The 19,061-nt window shown below is 39.4% G+C and overlaps 2 protein-coding genes across 2 annotated transcripts in view; one reads left to right on the top strand and one right to left on the bottom strand.

The window, feature by feature from the left end:
• The window catches only part of LOC134001220 (neuronal PAS domain-containing protein 3), a 99,898-nt gene that overhangs the window by 56,098 nt on the left and 24,739 nt on the right, over positions 1-19,061 (bottom strand). The window lies entirely within an intron of this gene.
• Positions 9,482-11,158, top strand: LOC134001011 (tripartite motif-containing protein 16-like). The gene has a single exon (XM_062440546.1). The coding sequence runs from the start codon at positions 9,482-9,484 to the stop codon at positions 11,156-11,158; it is 1,677 nt and encodes a 558-aa protein (XP_062296530.1).

Here is a 19,061-nt window from a genome sequence, read left to right as displayed (position 1 = left end):
CTAACAGATGAAAACATTTGTTAGAACAAAAGTCATCAAATGTAATAAGTTACATTACTTTGATGAAGTCATTGAAATAGTTACATTACTTATTACATTTAAATAGAGTAACTAGTAATCTGTAATCTATTATTACATACTTGTCACCACTAGAGGGCGTTTAGGCCACTGCTTAAAAAACGAGTCCAAATATCAAAATACAGCGTCTCCATTAGAAATGACTAATTAAATGAAGCTAATTAACATGTTAGAGTATAAATGTTCATATATTTGACATATTTCACACACAGAGAAGATGTTTCATGTTGATTTTTACTCTTTTAAAAACAATCTCGATAGTATAAATCACGATTATGGCACTCATGGATTTATTCTGTTTGTCCTTCTTTCAGCTTTTATCTGATTTCTTTTTTTCTCTAAACACATAAAATCCACTCTGCAGCTCTAAAAGCCCCCTCTGAAAATCTCTCCTCTGTTCTTTTCCTCCCTAAATCTCACAACAATGGCGGTCTTTGAACGTTCGGAGCGAGGACCCCCAGACACTGATAAGCTCAGTGTTGAACGTCCTGGACGCCGGGGCCAATCCCTGCCTCCCAGTGCATTATGGGAGTGTGATAAGGACACAATGGAGGAGACTTTTTATCGTGTTTCTCATGCTAATACGTCCACCGCTGCTTATTCTTATTGTTTGAGCAGATTTAATTTGTTTGGTTGTGTTAATGACTCGTGCAGAGCTTCAGGTGAGATTGTGTGTGTGTGTGTGTGTGTGTGTGTGTGTGTGTGTGTGTGTGTGTGTGTGTGTGCGCTCAAGGCTACGTCTCATTCATCAGGCAGAAAGGTCCTAAGGGCAAACACACACACACACACCCAAGAGGTTATGTTTCGTGTGTGAATCCTGAGGCCATTTCACTTCATGGCCCCTCAGCGGCTTTTACTTTGAAACTCCAGAAAGTGTTGAGTTCCTTTAACAGCAGCTCAACAACACTGAGAATTCATTATCTTATTATTACCTGAACAGGTGAAGAATTAACAGGTGCAACTTTACATCTGCATGAAACTAGAGACTATAGAATATAGAGAATATGTAATTTTGATGTATTTAAACTCTGTAGTATAATGTAAATACCAAAAGCCTCCCTGCACGCTTAGCTGTTGGAAAGCCTTTAATGTGAAAGGGTAGCAGGAAGTGTTGAGTGTGCATTAAAATCAGAAACATATAAGTCTTTTTTGTTGTTGTATCAGGGTCACGAGACAGGTGAACATGGAGGGTTGAAGGAGTCTGCAGTGATGTGTGACGCATGAAAAATCAGAGAAGAAGAAATGAGTGAGCAGCTGAGCGCATGCAGACGGAGAGAAGAAGAAGAGAAGAAGAAGAAGAAGAAGAAGAAGAAGAAGAAATGTATTTATTTGACATTAGATGCTCTGATTAAAAAACACGAGACTGAGACTCTCTCACTACAGCAGCGTAACTCAGTAAAACATCTCCAGCATCAAAGATGAGAGAAGTCAGAGCTTCATCAATACACTGTGTGTGTGTGTGTGTGTGTGTGTGTGTGTGTGTGTGTGTGTGTGTGTGTGTGTGTGCGTGTGTGTGTGTGTGTGTGTGTGTGTGTGTGTCTGCAGCAGGATTCAGTTTGTCCCTTTTCTGTTTTATTTGTCTTTAATTTCCTATGAATGGGAAAATGTTTGTCTGCAACTCACGTGTTGATACTGTTTTCTGTGGACTCTCTCTGTGTGTGTATGTATGTGTGTGTGTGTGTGTGTGTGCATGCATGCGTGTGTGTGTGCGTCTACAGGGCAATTAATTGAGCAGTGATTGGAATGCGACGCTGCAGCCCGTTGTGAGCCCCTACAGGGCTTTAAATGCAGACAAACACACACACAAAGACAAAAGGCACACACACATGAATGATAGAATAAATAGGAAAATATAGAGCCGTGTCTCTCTCTCTCTCACTCTCACACACACACACACACACAGTGGTGTTCCCTCAGGATTTCCACATTCAGCTACTGTGACCTTGACGAGAACAACACAAACTGCTTTTCTCTCTCTCTCTCTCTCTGCTCCATCTTTTAGTTTCTTTCTGTTTCTTATTCTTTTTCAACATCTAATTACTTCCCTCTCTTTGTTTCACCTCCTGTGTCTCTCTTCTGCAATATGTCTTACTTTATTTTATTTATATTCAATAATTTCCTCCTTCATTTAGTGCAATATTTCTCTCTCTCCTCCTCTGACTGCAGTTCCTCAAACGACCACTTGAGGCTGTTTCCAAAAGTGAGTCAATCCCCATAAAACCCTCCACATTAAAATGTTTTAAGATCATTTTCTATCCGTTATAAAAGTACAGGCTAACTTATCTAAAGTTTATTCATGACATAATGAAGGTAAAAGGTTGGCAGATGGTTGCGGGAAAGTCGTTACCATGGTGACGACGTTGGTCAGGGTGATGTCACAGAGTCATGTCTACAGAGAGCCGGTTCACTTCCTGTTAACGTCATTGTTACGAAATTGGTTGCAGTTCACGTAGAGGGTGCTGTGAGGTAGTCCTCAGTTAATGTGAGTAGATGGAGCTTCCTTACTTCTGCACTTGCTTGTTTCCTTCCTTCCTTCCTTGCTTCCTTCATTGCTTCATTCCTTCCTTCCTTCCTTGTCTGCTTCCGTACTTGCTTGCTTCCTTAATTGCTTGCTTACTTACTTCCATACTTCTGCTCTTGCTTGTTTCCTTACTTGCTTCCTTCATTACTTACTTACTTGCTTGCTACCTTCCTTGTTTGCTCCCTTACTTACTTCCTTCCTTCCTTCCTTAATTCATTGCTGCTTTCCTTCCTTCCTTCCTTCCTTCCTTGCTTGCTTAAAAACATTGGTTGGTTTTCCTTTCTCTAGTTATCTCTTATTATCTCTCTTATTCAATTAAAGCAGATCCATGTAGCTTTGACTTTTAGGCATGAGACCTCATCTCATCTACTCTCTCTTATGCACAACTGATCTGCATTTTAATGTGTAATCAAATAAATCACATCAAATATTCCTGAAAAAAACCATCCTCTCCTCCGTCACCGAGGAGAAGTCAAAGTTTTTGGGGTCGGCGTGTCGTTTCCTCCCCGATGGCGGCAACAGCTTCCTCTTTAGTATCTGCAAAACAACGGCGAGCGGCCCGCTGCCGTCGCCTCTCTGCCGCGTCTGATTATGTATGAGTTGTCTATTAGATAGGGATTTAGGGAACACGAGCTATACTGTATATCTGGATATGATCTGAGGACAATCTGTGGGCTTCAAACAGAGAGGGAGACGCCGGCTGACGGAGAGGCTTCACTATCTGAAATGACTGTTTGTTTTCAATTTCACATTCCAGCTGATTTCCTCTCGATCGGAGCACGGCGAGGTTATTACCGACGCAGACGAGCCTGCGAGGACCTGAGAGGGAGTGTGTGTGTGTGTGTGTGTGTGTGTTGCATGTGAGACTAGCTGAGTGTGTGTTTATGTGTGTGTGTGGAAACATACTGTAGGTTGTGTTCGGAGTCTTAGATCAGTGGAAGTGAATCTGTATGAGTGTGTTTATGATGTTTGGGTCAATGATGGTTTTTTTGTGTCCATGTGGTTTAGTTGAAATTTAAAGGTCCACCTCCCCGTGTGAAGGTGACAGAGAACGAGAGGGGAAGGAGTTCAGTCTTTAAATAAGACTCGAGTGGACCAGGTGAACTTAATCAGGACGATTAGGGCTGACAGAGGCTGAACCAAACAGCTGATTAGTGAGGAGAAAAAAGGAAGTGAGGTAAGTGAGGAAAAGGAAAATAGTGAAGCTTTACTACACTGCTGATTGGTCGATCACTTTGCTCCTATAGATGAAATATCTCAAGAACTGATGGACTGATTATCATAACATAATGCACAGAGATGCATGGTCACTAGAGGATGAATCCTGCTGAGTTTGGTCATCCTCTGACTTTATGTCTGGTAATCATGAATGTATGACGGAGAACTGGATACTGGTCAAAGGCATATATGAAAAACATGCTCTCAATTATAGAAAATGAACCTTTATATTGTATCGTCACAAACTTAACGGGTTAATGCAGGTAGTCTGCTGTGTGATGGATGATGACAGCCGATGAGATGTATTTATGGTTGTTAATCTGTAAGAAATAATATAAAAAGATAGAGAACAAAGAGCCTTAAATCTACTGAATATGATACAAATGTGTATTAAGTGTAACATGTGAGTGTGTGTATGTGTGTGTAGAAAAAACAACAGCAATCATTGTGTGTATTTGACACTATACTGTATTATACTGAGTGTGTTTGTTTGTGTTTGAGCCTGAGTGTGTGTGTGTGTGTGTGTGTGTGTGTGTGTGTGTGTGTGTGTGTGTGTGTGTGTGTGTGTGTGTGTGTGTGTGTGTGTCAGTGTGTCTCTCCCTATCAGTTAGACAAGTCATTATTCTTGGCTGACAGCGCTCAGCTCCCGCTCCTCTGCCAGGTAATGAATTCTCCCCCAGATAAAGAAAATAAAAATCATCTTTAATTTCTCCGCCTCGCCGTTGTGTAAACTCTGATTCTTTCCGCCCGGGTGCGTTGGATTCGCCGCCCCGCCGCTCCCTGCCTGCCTGCCGCCTTGCTCGGCCGGCCTACAAGTGCACAGAGAGACGACGATGATGATGATGGTAAAGCAGACGCTCCACTGCAGATGAAAGAACTGCTTTGAAATATGATGGATAAATGGTTGCGGCAGGTTTGTAGCTACACACACACACACACACACACACACACACACACACACACAGACTTAAACATAGACAATAGGAGGAGCAGAATGAATTTACAGCTGTGCTAGTTTGTTGGGCTTCATATCACAACCTTAAAAAATGTCCAGTATAGCACATAAAGTCAAGAGGTTGTGATGTGCTGCACGTCCTCAAGAAAAAAACAACAGTATAGATCGTAATGTCAGTTGCTAAAAACGACCTATAGTTACATTTGAGTAGACAGATGCCATCTAGTGGCCGTGGTTATTATGACGCAGTTCAGATGACGTCTATATTAAAAGACAAAACTTCCATAATTAAAAGAGGCAAGTTGGGTGGATGATTAGATATATATATAGAGAGAGAGCAGAAAGTGGACGTAGCTGTAGGAGGCGGTGTTTACTGTTCTGCCATGACGACAGATGTTGCTGTAACTCTAACCCACACCATCATCTTTACCCAAAGCTAACCAGACATTAACTACAAAGCAGCAGAGGTTGCAAATCAGTTGCAGGTTTCTATCTTATCATGAACAGTTTTTATTCTAAAGCAATAACTGCTCTAAATGCTCCAAAAACATGATCCTGTAATAACTGCAACAACTATTTTGTGTGTAATATTAAAGGGGAATTGCGCAATATTGATGGCAGCATGTGGAATATATTGTATCGTGTGTGTGTGTGTGTGTGTGTGTGTGTGTGTGTATTATGTGTTTTAGTTAGTTTATTACTAATTACTCATTCATTTTATTCTTTTTTAAGCACCTTCTTTCTTTTTTTACTTATGGCACCAATAAGGATTACTTTCATCTTTGCTGTACATGTACAATAACAATAAAGACTATTCTACTCTAAATAATGTGACTGCAGGTTTTCATTATAACCATGCAGCAGCACACCAGGTTTTTGATAATGTAGTAGCAGGTATGTGATATGATGCTCATTTTGGTCTGATACATTTGAATAGCTGGAATATTTATGTGCAGATGAGTTTGCTAAATAAAACCAAACCCCATCCTTGCATTTTTCTCATTTTTAAGCAATGTGTAGCCTTCACATGCACCAAAACAAGCATGGAAACTATCAGAAGACGCTGATGGTTAACAGTCCAGTCAGCTGCTCCTGATGTGACTCGTTGAAATGTTTTTTTAATAGTTTTTGGAGATCTTCAGCTTGTTTGTTTGGCTCTGTAAGTGAGATTTGTTGACAATAAGAAAAATATAGAAAATTGTAGCTTTATCCTTTAAACTGATGACGGATCAGGTGTATGACAAACATGCACACGCACACACACACACACATGCACACACACATATAACCCCTCTGCCAACACCATCCAATAAGACATTGAGCTTCTAATTTACACCTGAGCTGTCAAATCACACACACACAAACACACACACACACACACACAAACACACACACACACACACACACACACACACACACACACACACACACACACACACACACACACACACACACACACAGAGTCGGGGGTCCCTGATGTGTGCTGGGTTTGTTTTATGCCCCATCTGTTCTCTCTCCCTACTGTCCCATTACAGTTTAAACTATAGCTCGGCTCTACGGGTGCAGACAGGGGACAAAAAGGACGTTTTCACCAGCAGCCTAAAATGGCCCAATATGCTTAAAAATGAAAATATTTCTACTTTTGTATAGATGCTACAAATGTTTGTCCATTGAGGCTGTTCTGGGTCAGATTATATCCGTATCTATTAACATGTGTTTTAGTGAAATGAATAGTTAATAGTTTTAATAAGATAGTAGTTATGAGGATTTCTTTTTATGATGTAGCAGTGAAGACTGATGGCTCTAATGGTTATACAATAAACCCCACAGTTCCATAAAGCTCTGCTCATTTTACCTTTACATATAAAACAACCTTTCCATCATTGTTGCTATGTTATATTTTCATGTCTTAGGTAAAATAGGACATGATATTGTGTGATAGGAGATGTTTAGTGGTGTAAAAGCTAAAAAATACACTCTCTCTGCTCTCTGAGACATGAATCAAGGTTTAATCACATTTATTGATCAGTCAGATCGACTATTGATGCTTTCTAAACACATCTGTGCTTCAAAAGGAGATTCTTAGACCCAGAACATACTGCGAGGGAGTAGAATATGCACTAACCAACAGGCTGCAAACAGCTTCAAGAGAAATAAAAAAACCATCAAATTTAAACATTTGAGGCTTTAAGAAGAAGCTGTTAACTGTCCGTCTGTCAGCGGCTCTCACAGGCCTAATATTACCTGAGACGTCCAGTGATTTGCAGTAATTGCAGAGGCCGCCTCTTTTCTTTCAATGATTTTAATTCAAACTTGTTTGCAGAAATGACCCACTCACACATCAGCGCAGACAGGTCACCTGATAACATTAATCCTGCTGCTGAGCCTGAGCTGTAATTTCATTTTGACGTGTGATTGCTCTTCTTCTTCTTCTTCTTCTTTCAGAGCAAACTTTCTTTTGGGTTTTGCTGATTTGGACAAAGATTCATGGTAAAATCTTGACATAAATTATATGAGTAAATTTCATCATCTAGTGAGAAGGCTGAGGTGATATTTCATCTCAAGATATTAACAAAACATAACTCATAGATATTAAATGGTTTTAATAAAAGTGTTAAAGTCTGTCTGAAGCAAATTGTATGTAACTTTATTTTATTTCTTTCTGTTACTAAAAGCCAAACTAAGCACTGAAACAAACAATAGCTGGGTCAATGGCGTGATGCAACCCAGTGTCCAATTGGTGTAACCAGTATGTTTTCATATAAATCTGATTATATACAAAAAAATAAATGTGAACTGAAATGTGGAATAAATATAGTCCTCTTTTAGCAACACAACGTTAAGTTTTTAACACATTTTATATTATATGTTGCAAATGATTTAGAAATAAATATTGTTTTTTGGGATATGTTCTGCTCAGTATTGACAAAATGCTTTAAAATTTAAATGTAGAAATACTCCAAAATGTTTTCTTTTCATTTGATGTTTTAAAATGAAGTAATTATTAGTATAAGTCCACTTAAATACACTGTAGGTGATAAAATATGTAATATTTATCATTCTTTTGTGGTTACACCATTTGACATTTTCAGGAGCATTCAGTCTTACTTTTGGTAAAAAATTGTGCAAATGTCATTTCAAATGATATAAAACCAACAAAAATACTAAATGTACATTTTAACAAACCTGATGCTGCTTTTAAAACTAGTTTAACTGATTTTTTAATTGCTCATCTTGATGACCTTTATTTATCACCCAGCTATTAATCTCTGTATGCAGATGATCCACATGTTTACAGACAGGCTTTTCCTGCTCTTGAGTTATAAACTGCAATTACTTATTTATTTTTATAACTTTGTACTTTTGCCTTTAATTTGTCTGTTTTTACAAAGCATGAAGCTTTGTAACAACTTGTTTGACACTGATTTTAGTCTAGCTTTTAGTTTTCTGTCTCTCTTTCTATTATTTCTGTACTTTTTTTATTTTTATTATAATTAGGTTTTCTTGTTTTTAAATCATATGTTTTAATGTCACCAATTTTTTACTATTCAATATGTTTTGTTTTTATGTAAAGCACACTGAGTTTCCCCTGTGTATGCAATGCACTATATAAATAAAGCTGCATTGCCTTGAAAGGTGCTATATACATAAAGTTATAATTCAAGATTTTTTTTAAAAAGCATGAAAGTCCAGTGACGATCCAGCGTGACGTACAAAAATCCGAAGAGGTCTGTACTTCTTCTGAATGTTGTATGAATTAGTGAAACAAACAGAGAGATAGAGAGATTAACAGGAAGCTGAGGGAAAGCAGAAGAGACGAAAACATGATTTACGAACACGAGCTGACGAGAGTGGAAAGTTATTTAATGGGATAAAACAACTGAGGATGGAGGGAGGAGGAGGAGGAAGAGGAGGAGGAGGAGGACATGATGGGGTCACTGACAGGAACAGGAAGCAGTGCATGCTGGGAAAGCGTCTGCAGGGCTGTATGGACGACCTGCTGCCCTCCATCAACATGGAAGAGAGCGTGATCGCCGTGATGTGTTCAGGCTCCGTTTGAAAAGTTCCAGTTTTCATTTCAAGTCAACGAAAGAAAAAAAATCTGATTCCTGTTTGTGATTTAATTTATTTTCTTACATACAGTTATTTTACAGTGTGTGTGTGTGTTTGTGTGTGTGTGTGTGTGTGTGTGTGTGTGTGTGTGTATGTGTGTGTGTGTGTGTGTCTGCATTGAAAAACATGAGCTGTTTCACTCCTCCTGTCTCTGCCAATTCTATTAAAAACACTATTGATCCGAACGCACACATTTATTCTTTAGTTACTACACCTACAGGTCAGGTTTACTTGGCTCCTCCAAGGATACAGTACTGCTGCTGACAGTTTCTACAGAGGATCATGTGACTATCAAAGGTCGACATTTATCAGCAGAGTTTGGTTTTATATGCTTGTATTTCAAACACAAACAACATGATTACGTCCTGATAACCGTCCCTGTTCTTTAAACACAACATGCTCCACTCTGGGATCATATTTCCTTATTTCCTCCCTTCAGATTGACAGTTTGTAGATGGGTGTAACCAACATGTGACACAGCGCAGAGCTGTCAGGCTGCATTTACTACTTAATCACATGTTGTTCAGATCAAAGTTCTAACTTATTAAACTTATCAGGAAGTGAAGCTCAGTCAGTCGTTGCCTCTGAGAGCTGAAATGCCGCAGAACTATCAGATGGACCGAGAAACACTCTCTTGTGTGATCTGTCTGGATCTACTGAGGGATCCGGTGACTACTACCTGTGGACACAGCTACTGTATGAGCTGTATTAAAGGATTCTGGGATGGAGAGGATCAGAGGAAGATCTACAGCTGCCCTCAGTGCAGAGAGGCCTTCACACTGAGGCCTGTCCTGAAGAAAAACACCATGTTAGCAGCTTTAGTGGAGCAGCTGAAGAAGACTGGACTCCAAGCTGCTCCTGCTGATCACTGCTATGCTGGACCTGAAGATGTGGCCTGTGATGTCTGCACTGGGAGGAAGAGGAAAGCCTTCAAGTCCTGTCTGACGTGTCTGATGTCTTACTGTGAGAATCACCTCCAGTCTCACTTTGAATCAACCAAATTAAAGAAACACAAGCTGGTGGAGCCCTCGGAGAAGCTCCAGGAGAACATCTGCTCTCGTCATGATGAGGTGATGAAGATATTCTGCCGTACAGATAAGAAGTGTATCTGTTATCTGTGCACTATGGAGGATCATAAAGGCCACGACACAGTCCCAGCTGCAGCAGAAAGGACTGAGAGGCAGAGAGAGCTCGAGGTGAGTCGACTAAACATCCAGCAGAGAATCCAGCACAGAGAGAAAGATGTGAAGCTGCTTCAACAGGAGGTGGAGGCCGTCAGTCTCTCTGCTGATAAAGCAGTGAAGGACAGCGAGAAGATCTTCACTGAGCTGATCCGTCTCCTCCAGAAAAGAAGCTCTGATGTGAAGCGGCAGATCAGATCCCAGCAGGAAACTGAAGTGAGTCGAGTCAAAGAGCTTCAGGAGAAGCTGCAGCAGGAGATCACTGAGCTGAAGAGGAAAGATGCTGAACTGAAGCAGCTCTCACACACAGAGGATCACAACCAGTTTCTACACAACTACCCCTCAGTGTCACAACTCAGTGAACCTACAGACTCATCCAGCATCAATATCCGTACTCTGAGATACTTTGAGGATGTGACAGCAGCTGTGTCAGAGCTCAGAGATAAACTACAGGACATCCTGAGGAACAAATGGACAAACATCTCACTGACAGTGACTAATGTGGACGTTTTACTGCCACAACCAGAGCCCAAGACCAGAGATGGGTTCTTAAGATATTCACGTGAAATCACTCTGGATCCAAACACAGTAAACACAGAGCTGTTATTATCTGAGGGGAACAGAAAAGTAACATGGACGTTACAACCACAGTCTTATTCTAGTCACACAGACAGATTCACTGATCATCCTCTGGTCCTGAGTAAAGAGAGTCTGACTGGACGTTGTTACTGGGAGGTGGAGTGGAGAGGAGGAGGATTGTTATCAGGAGTTGGTGTAGCAGTCACATACAAGAATATCAGCAGAGCAGGAAGTGAATCTGTATTTGGACAAAATGACAAATCTTGGTCTTTATATTGTTTCATTGACAGGTATGTATTTTGGTTCGACAACATTCATACTCCCATCTCAGGTCCTGGTTCCTCCAGAGTCGGAGTGTACCTGGATCACAGAGCAGGTATTCTGTCCTTCTACAGCGTCTCTGAAACCATGACTCTCCTCCACAGATTCCAGACCACATTCACTCAGCCTCTCTATGCTGGATTTTATGTTGGTTATATTGGATCCACAGCTGAGTTGTGTAAACTTAAGTAATCAGAAGTCATTTCAGACTTCATGTGTCAGATGTTGTAATTCTTCATGTTTTTGTCTCCATGTTTCTGAGCTGCTCAGAGATCAGCTGACACGCTAATAGTGATATTCAACACTTTGTTTTACTTTATGTATGTGTCGTTGATATTATCAGTTTCTTTAAATGTGACTTTTTCTTGTGTGTTTTTATCCATGGAGGCTCTCACTGCTCATCACCATGTTTTTAACCTTCACTGACATTTCTTCAGATGAAAATGTGAACTTCTCTTTGTTCTAAATGTTAGTTTCATGTTTGTATTGATGTATTTGTATCTGTTGTTTCTTAAACAGAGAAAACAGCAGAACTTCCTTCATCACAGATATTTTGTTCTCATCACTTTGTAAATTCATAAAGAAATGTTCAATCAAACTGTAATGATCATGATAATAATCATTAATGATGTTCTTGTACATAGCTGACATTCTGGGTTAAACTAACTGACTGTGTGGATGAAGTCAATCTGAACATGAAATCATTGATCACACTTTACTGATTGGATGTGTGAACAATCTGAAGCTTCAATAATCAATAAAGATGATTTTTATCAACAGTGATCAAAGTGTTTTCTTCTCATTCAAAGCTTGTGGAGAAAATGTGAAACTACAATGAGAATTTATTAGAGGCAGTCTTCCTCCTGAAACACCACAAAGTTCACATAATAATACTGCAGTACTTTCACTGTAATACTGCATACTACATCACTCATAATACTGCAGTACTTTTACTGTAATACTGCATACTACATCGCTCATAATACTGCAGTACTTTTACTGTAATACTGCATACTACATCGCTCATAATACTGCAGTACTTTTACTGTAATACTGCATACTACATCACTCATAATACTGCAGTACTTTTACTGTAATACTGCATACTACATCACTCATAATACTGCAGTACTTTTACTGTAATACTGCATACTACATCACTCATAATACTTATGTAAAATATTTGTAAATAAAGGATTTGAGATAATGTTTCTCCTAAAATACAAACACTTCAGAAATATAGATTTCTGTTTGTGATTATTTTTATTTTCTTACATAAGGTTATTTTAAAGTGTGTGTGTGTGTGTGTGTGTGTGTGTGTGTGTGTGTGTGTGTGTGTGTGTGTGTGTGTGGACATTGAAAAACATGAGCTGTTTCACTCCTCCTGTCTCTAGCCCGTTCTATTAAAAACACTATCGATCCAAACACACACACACACACACACACACACACACACACACACACACACACACACACACACACACACACACACACACACACAGAAAGGCCATGATAATCAGAAACATTTGAGTTCATATGACGCTTAGCTTTCATCAAAAGGAAAGAAAAGAAAAGGTTGGAGCCTCAGCTGACATTTATTCTTCAGTTACTGCACCTACACCTACAGTCCAGGTTTACTTCACAGCATTAGGGTCTAAAATCATTTAATTATTGGCATATTAATCCTAAATTGGCAGCACTGAAGTCCAGTTATGTCCATTAACCCAACACCTGATCGAAACCCGATCCAGCATGCATTTCACTCACTGAAGACAAAGCTTAAAGTAGAGACTCACAAACCAACACCACCTGAAGACACAGCATTTGGTGATGTTCATGACTTCCAGACAAGGCTTTAACCCTTTACATACTGTTCATATTCTCCACCCTCAAAGTATGTTCTGGGTCAGTTTTGACTCACAAAAAGTGTCTCTACCAAATGTTGAAGCACAGATGTGTTTAGAAAGCATCAATAGTGGATCTGACTGATCAATAAATGTGATTAAACCTTGATTCATGTTTCAGAGAGCAGAGAGTGTGTATTTTTTAGCTTTTACACCACTAAACATCTCCTATCACACAATATCATGTCCTATTTTACCTCAGACATGAAAATATAACATAGTAATAATGATGGAAATGTTATTTTATATGTAAAGTGTAAAATGAGCAGAGCTTTATGGAGCTGTGGGGTTTATTGTATAACCATTAGAGCCATAAGTCTTCACTGCTACATCATAAAAAGAAATCCTCATAACTACTATCTTATTAAAACTATTAACTATTCATTTCACTAAAACACATGTCAATAGATACGGAGATAATCTGACCCAGAACAGCCTCAATGGACAAACATTTGTAGCATCTATACAAAAGTATGACATTTAAAATATTTTCATTTTTAGGCATTTTGGGCAAATTTAGTAATAAAAGACATTTGGGGTGTTTTTACATCTGTCAAATGTTAAAATTTGACACTCAACAAGATGTACGGTCTAATAATGAACATTTTAATTATCATTATGTTACTTTGCCCAATTAAACTTGAGCCCCTGAAAAAAGTGGTTTGTGTATAAAAATTGAATTAAAGATAAAACTGTGTCACAGCAATTTTGAGTTTAAGCGATGGTTGAAAGTCACTGTTAGCAAAGTAGAAACATAAATAAAGTGAAGAAGAAGACAGAAGCAGGTTGCAGGAAACTCTGCCGCACAAAATAAAAGAGAAATGAAAAAAAAAAAGTGTTATTATTGGAGCTAAAAAATTTTAAAAAAAAAACCAAACGACAATCATCTTTCATTAAACTTTTATCAGCTGCTCATAATGCAGAGAAGAAAGCTGTGGCACAAATGGCACAGCAGCTAAATAATGATTACAATTAAACAGCGTTATCGCGCCGCTAATAACGAGTCCGCCCGCGAAAAAACCAGCAGACGACACATTCGGCTAATCTGCCTCTGATGGTGGATTCATTATAGATAGACGTGAACCGTAATGACATTTATGATTTAAATATGACCCGCTCTCTGACTCTGAATTAAAATGAGGGGTTTTTTTTCATTATCTTGTGTACCTGAGGAGCTGCGAGACTAAAGTTTGGGTTTAAATTAGAGGAAATATTTCTGGGGGGAGACGTCTCAAAATGTATATTCATAAAAAATTTGACTTACATACAAAAGTTTTAGAAAAGAATTAACATGTTATAAGTGACAGAGTTTCAGTTTCAGTAACTAATCAGTAAAATGTGGTAACTTTAAGAACTCAAGGAGTCAAAAACTAAATTATACAAAAGAAAATACATATTAAATCAATTGTTGGTCATTTGACAACTGACACGACTCTTAACCCTCCTGTTGTCCTCGAGTCAAGGAAGGAAGGGAGGAAGAAAGAAGGAAAGCAAGGAAGGGAGGAAGAAGGAAGGAAAGGAAGGAAGTGAGGAAGAAGGAAGGAAAGGAGGGAGGAAGGAAGCGAGGAAAGAAGGAAGGAAGGAAGGAAGGTAGGAGGGAAGGAGGAAATAAGGAAGGAGGGAGGGAGGGAGAAAGGAAAAGAGGAAGGGAGAAAGGAAGGAAAGAAGGACAGAGGAAAGAAGGAAGGCAATGGGGAGGAAAGAAAGAGAGAAGGAGGAAGGGAGGGAGGAAGGAAGGAAGGAACGAAGGAAGGAAGGAAGGATGGAAGGAAAGAAGGAGGGAGGGATGGAGGAAGGACAGAAGGAAGGGAGGAAAGAGAGGAAGGAAAGAAAGAGAGAAGGAGGGAGGGGGGAAGAAAATTTGACTTAATATACAAAAAAATGAAATATTTTACAACTTTCTAAAATGCAGCTGATACCCAATATCACACACAATTATGTATAGAGACTAATTATGAGGGTATATTGAGAAAAGCCTGAATATGAACAGTATGTAAGGGTTAAAAATGTATTTCGATACTACTTAAAAAATATATTCAAGTACCACAATATTAAAGTAATGTAACTTGATTACTTTCCGTTACTTCAGGATTATTGCAATACCAAATATGCAATAATAATAAAGACATAATGCATACATCTGGTGCAAAGTTGGCCCTATTCTATGCAACTCAGAGTTGTTGCAAAAACCCGTGCACAAGCAGTAAGGGAGGAGATATAAGTTTGCTCTGAGTTGGTGTAAACTCCGCCCCCCCCCCCCCACCGGAGGCAAATACTGTGCAATTCATGGTGTTGTAACTTTCTCAGGAAATCTTCTGATGAAACATCGCCTGGCCCGCTGGCTGTGTGAAGTTTTCCTCTGACTCATTCAGTACTGAACGTGTTCGGCGACTCACTGTCAGCTCTGAACACGTTACACACACACACACACACACACACACACACACACACACACACACACACACACACACACACACACACACACACACACACACACACACACACACACACAGTATCCTTTATAAACGGAGTCTGATTGTAAAGTGGGACCATCAGAATAACACAGGTTTTTTAAAAGAAATGCCTAAAAGAGAAGTTTTGCTTGTTTATAGGAAGAAATGAAATCACATAAACTCATTAAACTTTGCATTGTTATCACTTAAATACACTAAAGTTTCATGTTGAGGCACAACAACATGAAAACAGAAGCAAAAATACCTGCTGACAAATACTTTACATTAACTAACTACATTATAATGTGTTATAAACTTAAAATGATATGTTTATACACTGACTATAGATGATATTTGAATCAGCCTACTCTGATAGCTATAGGCTGTATGGATGTAAGGATGTTTTAAAGTATTAGTAGTGTTATAAAGTGTTATAGTAAAGTATTTTATATCCTCTGAGTACCAGCAACTCCTAATTTATACTTTCTTTTTCTTCTAATTTGGTAAAATGTTTTCTTTTCAAGTGGATATATTGTACTTTTTGACTTACTGGACACTTTGGAGACTCAAATTAAACATTATGAAACTTTTTTTTCATATAAATATAAGAATTGAGCAACATTAATGAATGTATTTTAAAGTAAAACAAAACAAAAAACACATTAATGAAAGTGTAACTAACTTGATAAATCACTTAAAGGACATATACACCAATTTTCATATCATAACTCAATGTTCAGGTGTTCATATGAGCATTAAAACAGGCTTTACGGAGGGACTTTTGTACCAATAACATGATATCCACTTGATTTGGACTTCACATGAGCTTCAGAAAAACATTTGAATACATTTTTGAAGAAATTAAATGAATAAAATGTTGTTTTCTATTAGTCAGAATGAGCAGGAGGAACAAGTACGATCAAGAAAATCCTCTTTAAGTTCTCATACTGGGACCTGACTGTTGTTTAAAGACGAAATCCTGAACCTACCTGACCTCAACACTCTGAAAGAAGTCATTTTTCACTATCTGTGCTTTTGTATTTGAACATATAATTACATTTTATTTAAATAAAACGTTGAATGACAGACGGTACTTCTTTTTTTCTTTCTTTTAAAAAATATATATTTCCATTTCTTTCTTATCGCTGAGTGTCTACTTCTGGATTTCCACCTTTTCTTGTGTTACATTTAGGGTGCAAATGGTAGAAACACACACACACACACACACGCACACACACACACACACACACACACATATATATATAACACAGCTCTAAAACAGACATACGTGCACAAATCCCTCGCTATAATCGCCTATCAATTTATCTGTTTTCTACATTTAAGGAGCAGGTACTTTCATCACAATCCATAGGGGTTACCGAGCATGCACACACACACACACAGACACACACACACACACTCTAAGCCAGCGGTGGTCACATCGAGTTATGCTGACATGGCCTAGCATCTGCTCGGCGGCTCCAGAATGACACCGATTTGCACTTAAATGAGTGGATTTAAGTGGCGCGCTGCCATTACCACTCGGCCATATGTGATCCCAATGTCTTTATCCTGCATTACACTGAGGAGGATGAGAGGGAGATGAGAGAGGAGGGGAGGTGGGGAGGGGGAGGAGGGGGAGAAGAAAGGAACGACAAGAGACAGAGTGGAGGGGGGGGGGGGGGGCGAGGGAGATTAGGACAGACAGCGGCAGCAGCACAAGAAGACAGAGAGAGAGAGAGAGAGAGAGAGAGAGATAGTGGAAGGGAGGAAAAAGAGGCATAAAGAGAGAGAAATGGATCTGTAATGAGAGGGAGATGGAGCTGGGGAGAAGAGAGAGGAAGATGTTAAAAGAGGGGACGAGAGAGGATTACATGATGAGAGAAAGAGCGAGAGAGAAAGAGAGAGAGAAGGACAGAGAGGCAAATGTCAGAAGCTTCGACTGAGATGGAAACCTTGAAGAGAATCAGCTGTTTAATAGCAGAGAGGGGGGGGGGGGGGGATCAGTGGTAATCCTGACTCACTGAGGCTAAACATCAAAGACCTGGACCAGACCGGCTCATTGAATATGTGACAGAATTAAAGCTGAAAGTACAAACTCATGTAAACGAGTGGAGAGAAACACAGTACAGTGAGCACAGGTGTAAAGTAATGTCTTAAATCAGAGGAGTCGAACTCAGTTAAGTTCAAGTGCCACATAAAGCCCAAACTCATCTCAAGTGGGCTGAACCAGTACAACCATCACATAATAATATATATATATATAATAATATCTTTATCCAGCAGTTGTTTACATATTTTAGTCTGGATTAAACTAAAATATGTCCCCAACATGGCCAAACATCTGAATATCTTGAAGAGTCTTTTTCTATTAAAGTCAATACAAACTGAAGCTGTTTTATTAAGTTTCATATTAAGACTATTCTATATTAATTAGAGTGTAGTTTGTTCAGTGAGGAATAATTCTAGTTTTTTTGTGTGTTTTTCATTCATTTTTACTCAATACAAAAACAATCAAACTAAAATCAAACTAATTTGGATATTGGTTAAAAACGTTTCCCTCTCTACTTATTAACTAATACTTTCTACTTTCACCATCTCCACCTCTACTCCCTTCGTTTCCTCATCTTCTCCTTCTTTCTTTGCCTCCTTTCCATCCTCCTCTCCACTCACATTTCATCTGTCCTCTCTTTCTCTCCTCCTTCCTCTCTCTTCCTCCTCCATCTCCTTCACTCATCCCACCTTTATGTCTTTCATTCTCTTCTCATCCCTCTGTACTGATCTCAATCCCTTCTTTTTTTCTTCTCCTCCTCCTTCTCACTGACAATCCCTAATTATCTCCTCCTCCCATGTTTGCCTCCTTCTCTCCCCTCTTCTTGTCATCCCTCTCTCTTTTTCCTCCCTCATCTTCCCTCCATCCATTCTACCTCTTATACTTTCCTATTGTCCCCCTTTGGCTGATCTCTTCCTCCTCCTGCCTCCTCCTCCTTCTCCCTCTTCCTTCCTCTTCTTCTTTTTCTTCTTCTCCCTCCAGCTACCCTCTCCCTCCCTCTCTCTCTTCCTCCTCCCTCTCCCTGACTAATCTCCCTCATACCCCTCTCCTCTCCTCCTCCAGGTGTTTTGCAGGGATAAAGGATTGATGAAGCCATCAACTCTCTGCTCTTGACATTTACAAAAAACCCTCCAAGCAAACGCCTCCCACCCTCTCTCCCCTCCACCTCCCTCCTGCTCCTCACTCTCTCTCTATTTTTTGCTATCTCTCTGCAAAGCTACCTCGCTCGCCCGACCACATCATTAAGACCCAGTAATTAGGGCTCATTTGTAAAGCCAGTGTAAATAAAGGGCCCATAATGGTCGGGATATCACTCACACTGAAGCATAAACTAGACATTTGTGTGTTTGTGAGTGTGTGTGTGTGTGTGTGTGTGTGTGTGTGTTTTCGTGGATAGGGGACATTAGGAAATTAGCCCATGTGTCATTAGAGCGTAGGTGTGTGTGTGTGTTTGAAAAGTTGGTTACGACACAGAGAAAGTGTGTGTCTGTGTGTGTGATTTGTGAGAAAGCGATAGAGGCAGAAGTGTGTTTAGAAGACCCAAATCAATCACTGTTTGTGTGTGTGTGTGTGTGTGTGTGTGTGTGTGTTTGAGGTGACAGGAGACATTAGGAAATTAGTGCCTGTGTCATTAGCAAGCAAGAATCCAGAGTTTGTGGAGCAGAGGTGGAAGAAGTAAAAGTACC

The sequence above is a fragment of the Scomber scombrus genome, chromosome 19 (assembly GCF_963691925.1).
Source record: "Scomber scombrus chromosome 19, fScoSco1.1, whole genome shotgun sequence".
In the NCBI taxonomy this organism is placed as follows: Eukaryota; Metazoa; Chordata; class Actinopteri; order Scombriformes; family Scombridae; genus Scomber; species Scomber scombrus.
This window is presented reverse-complemented; position numbering and strand designations above follow the sequence as displayed.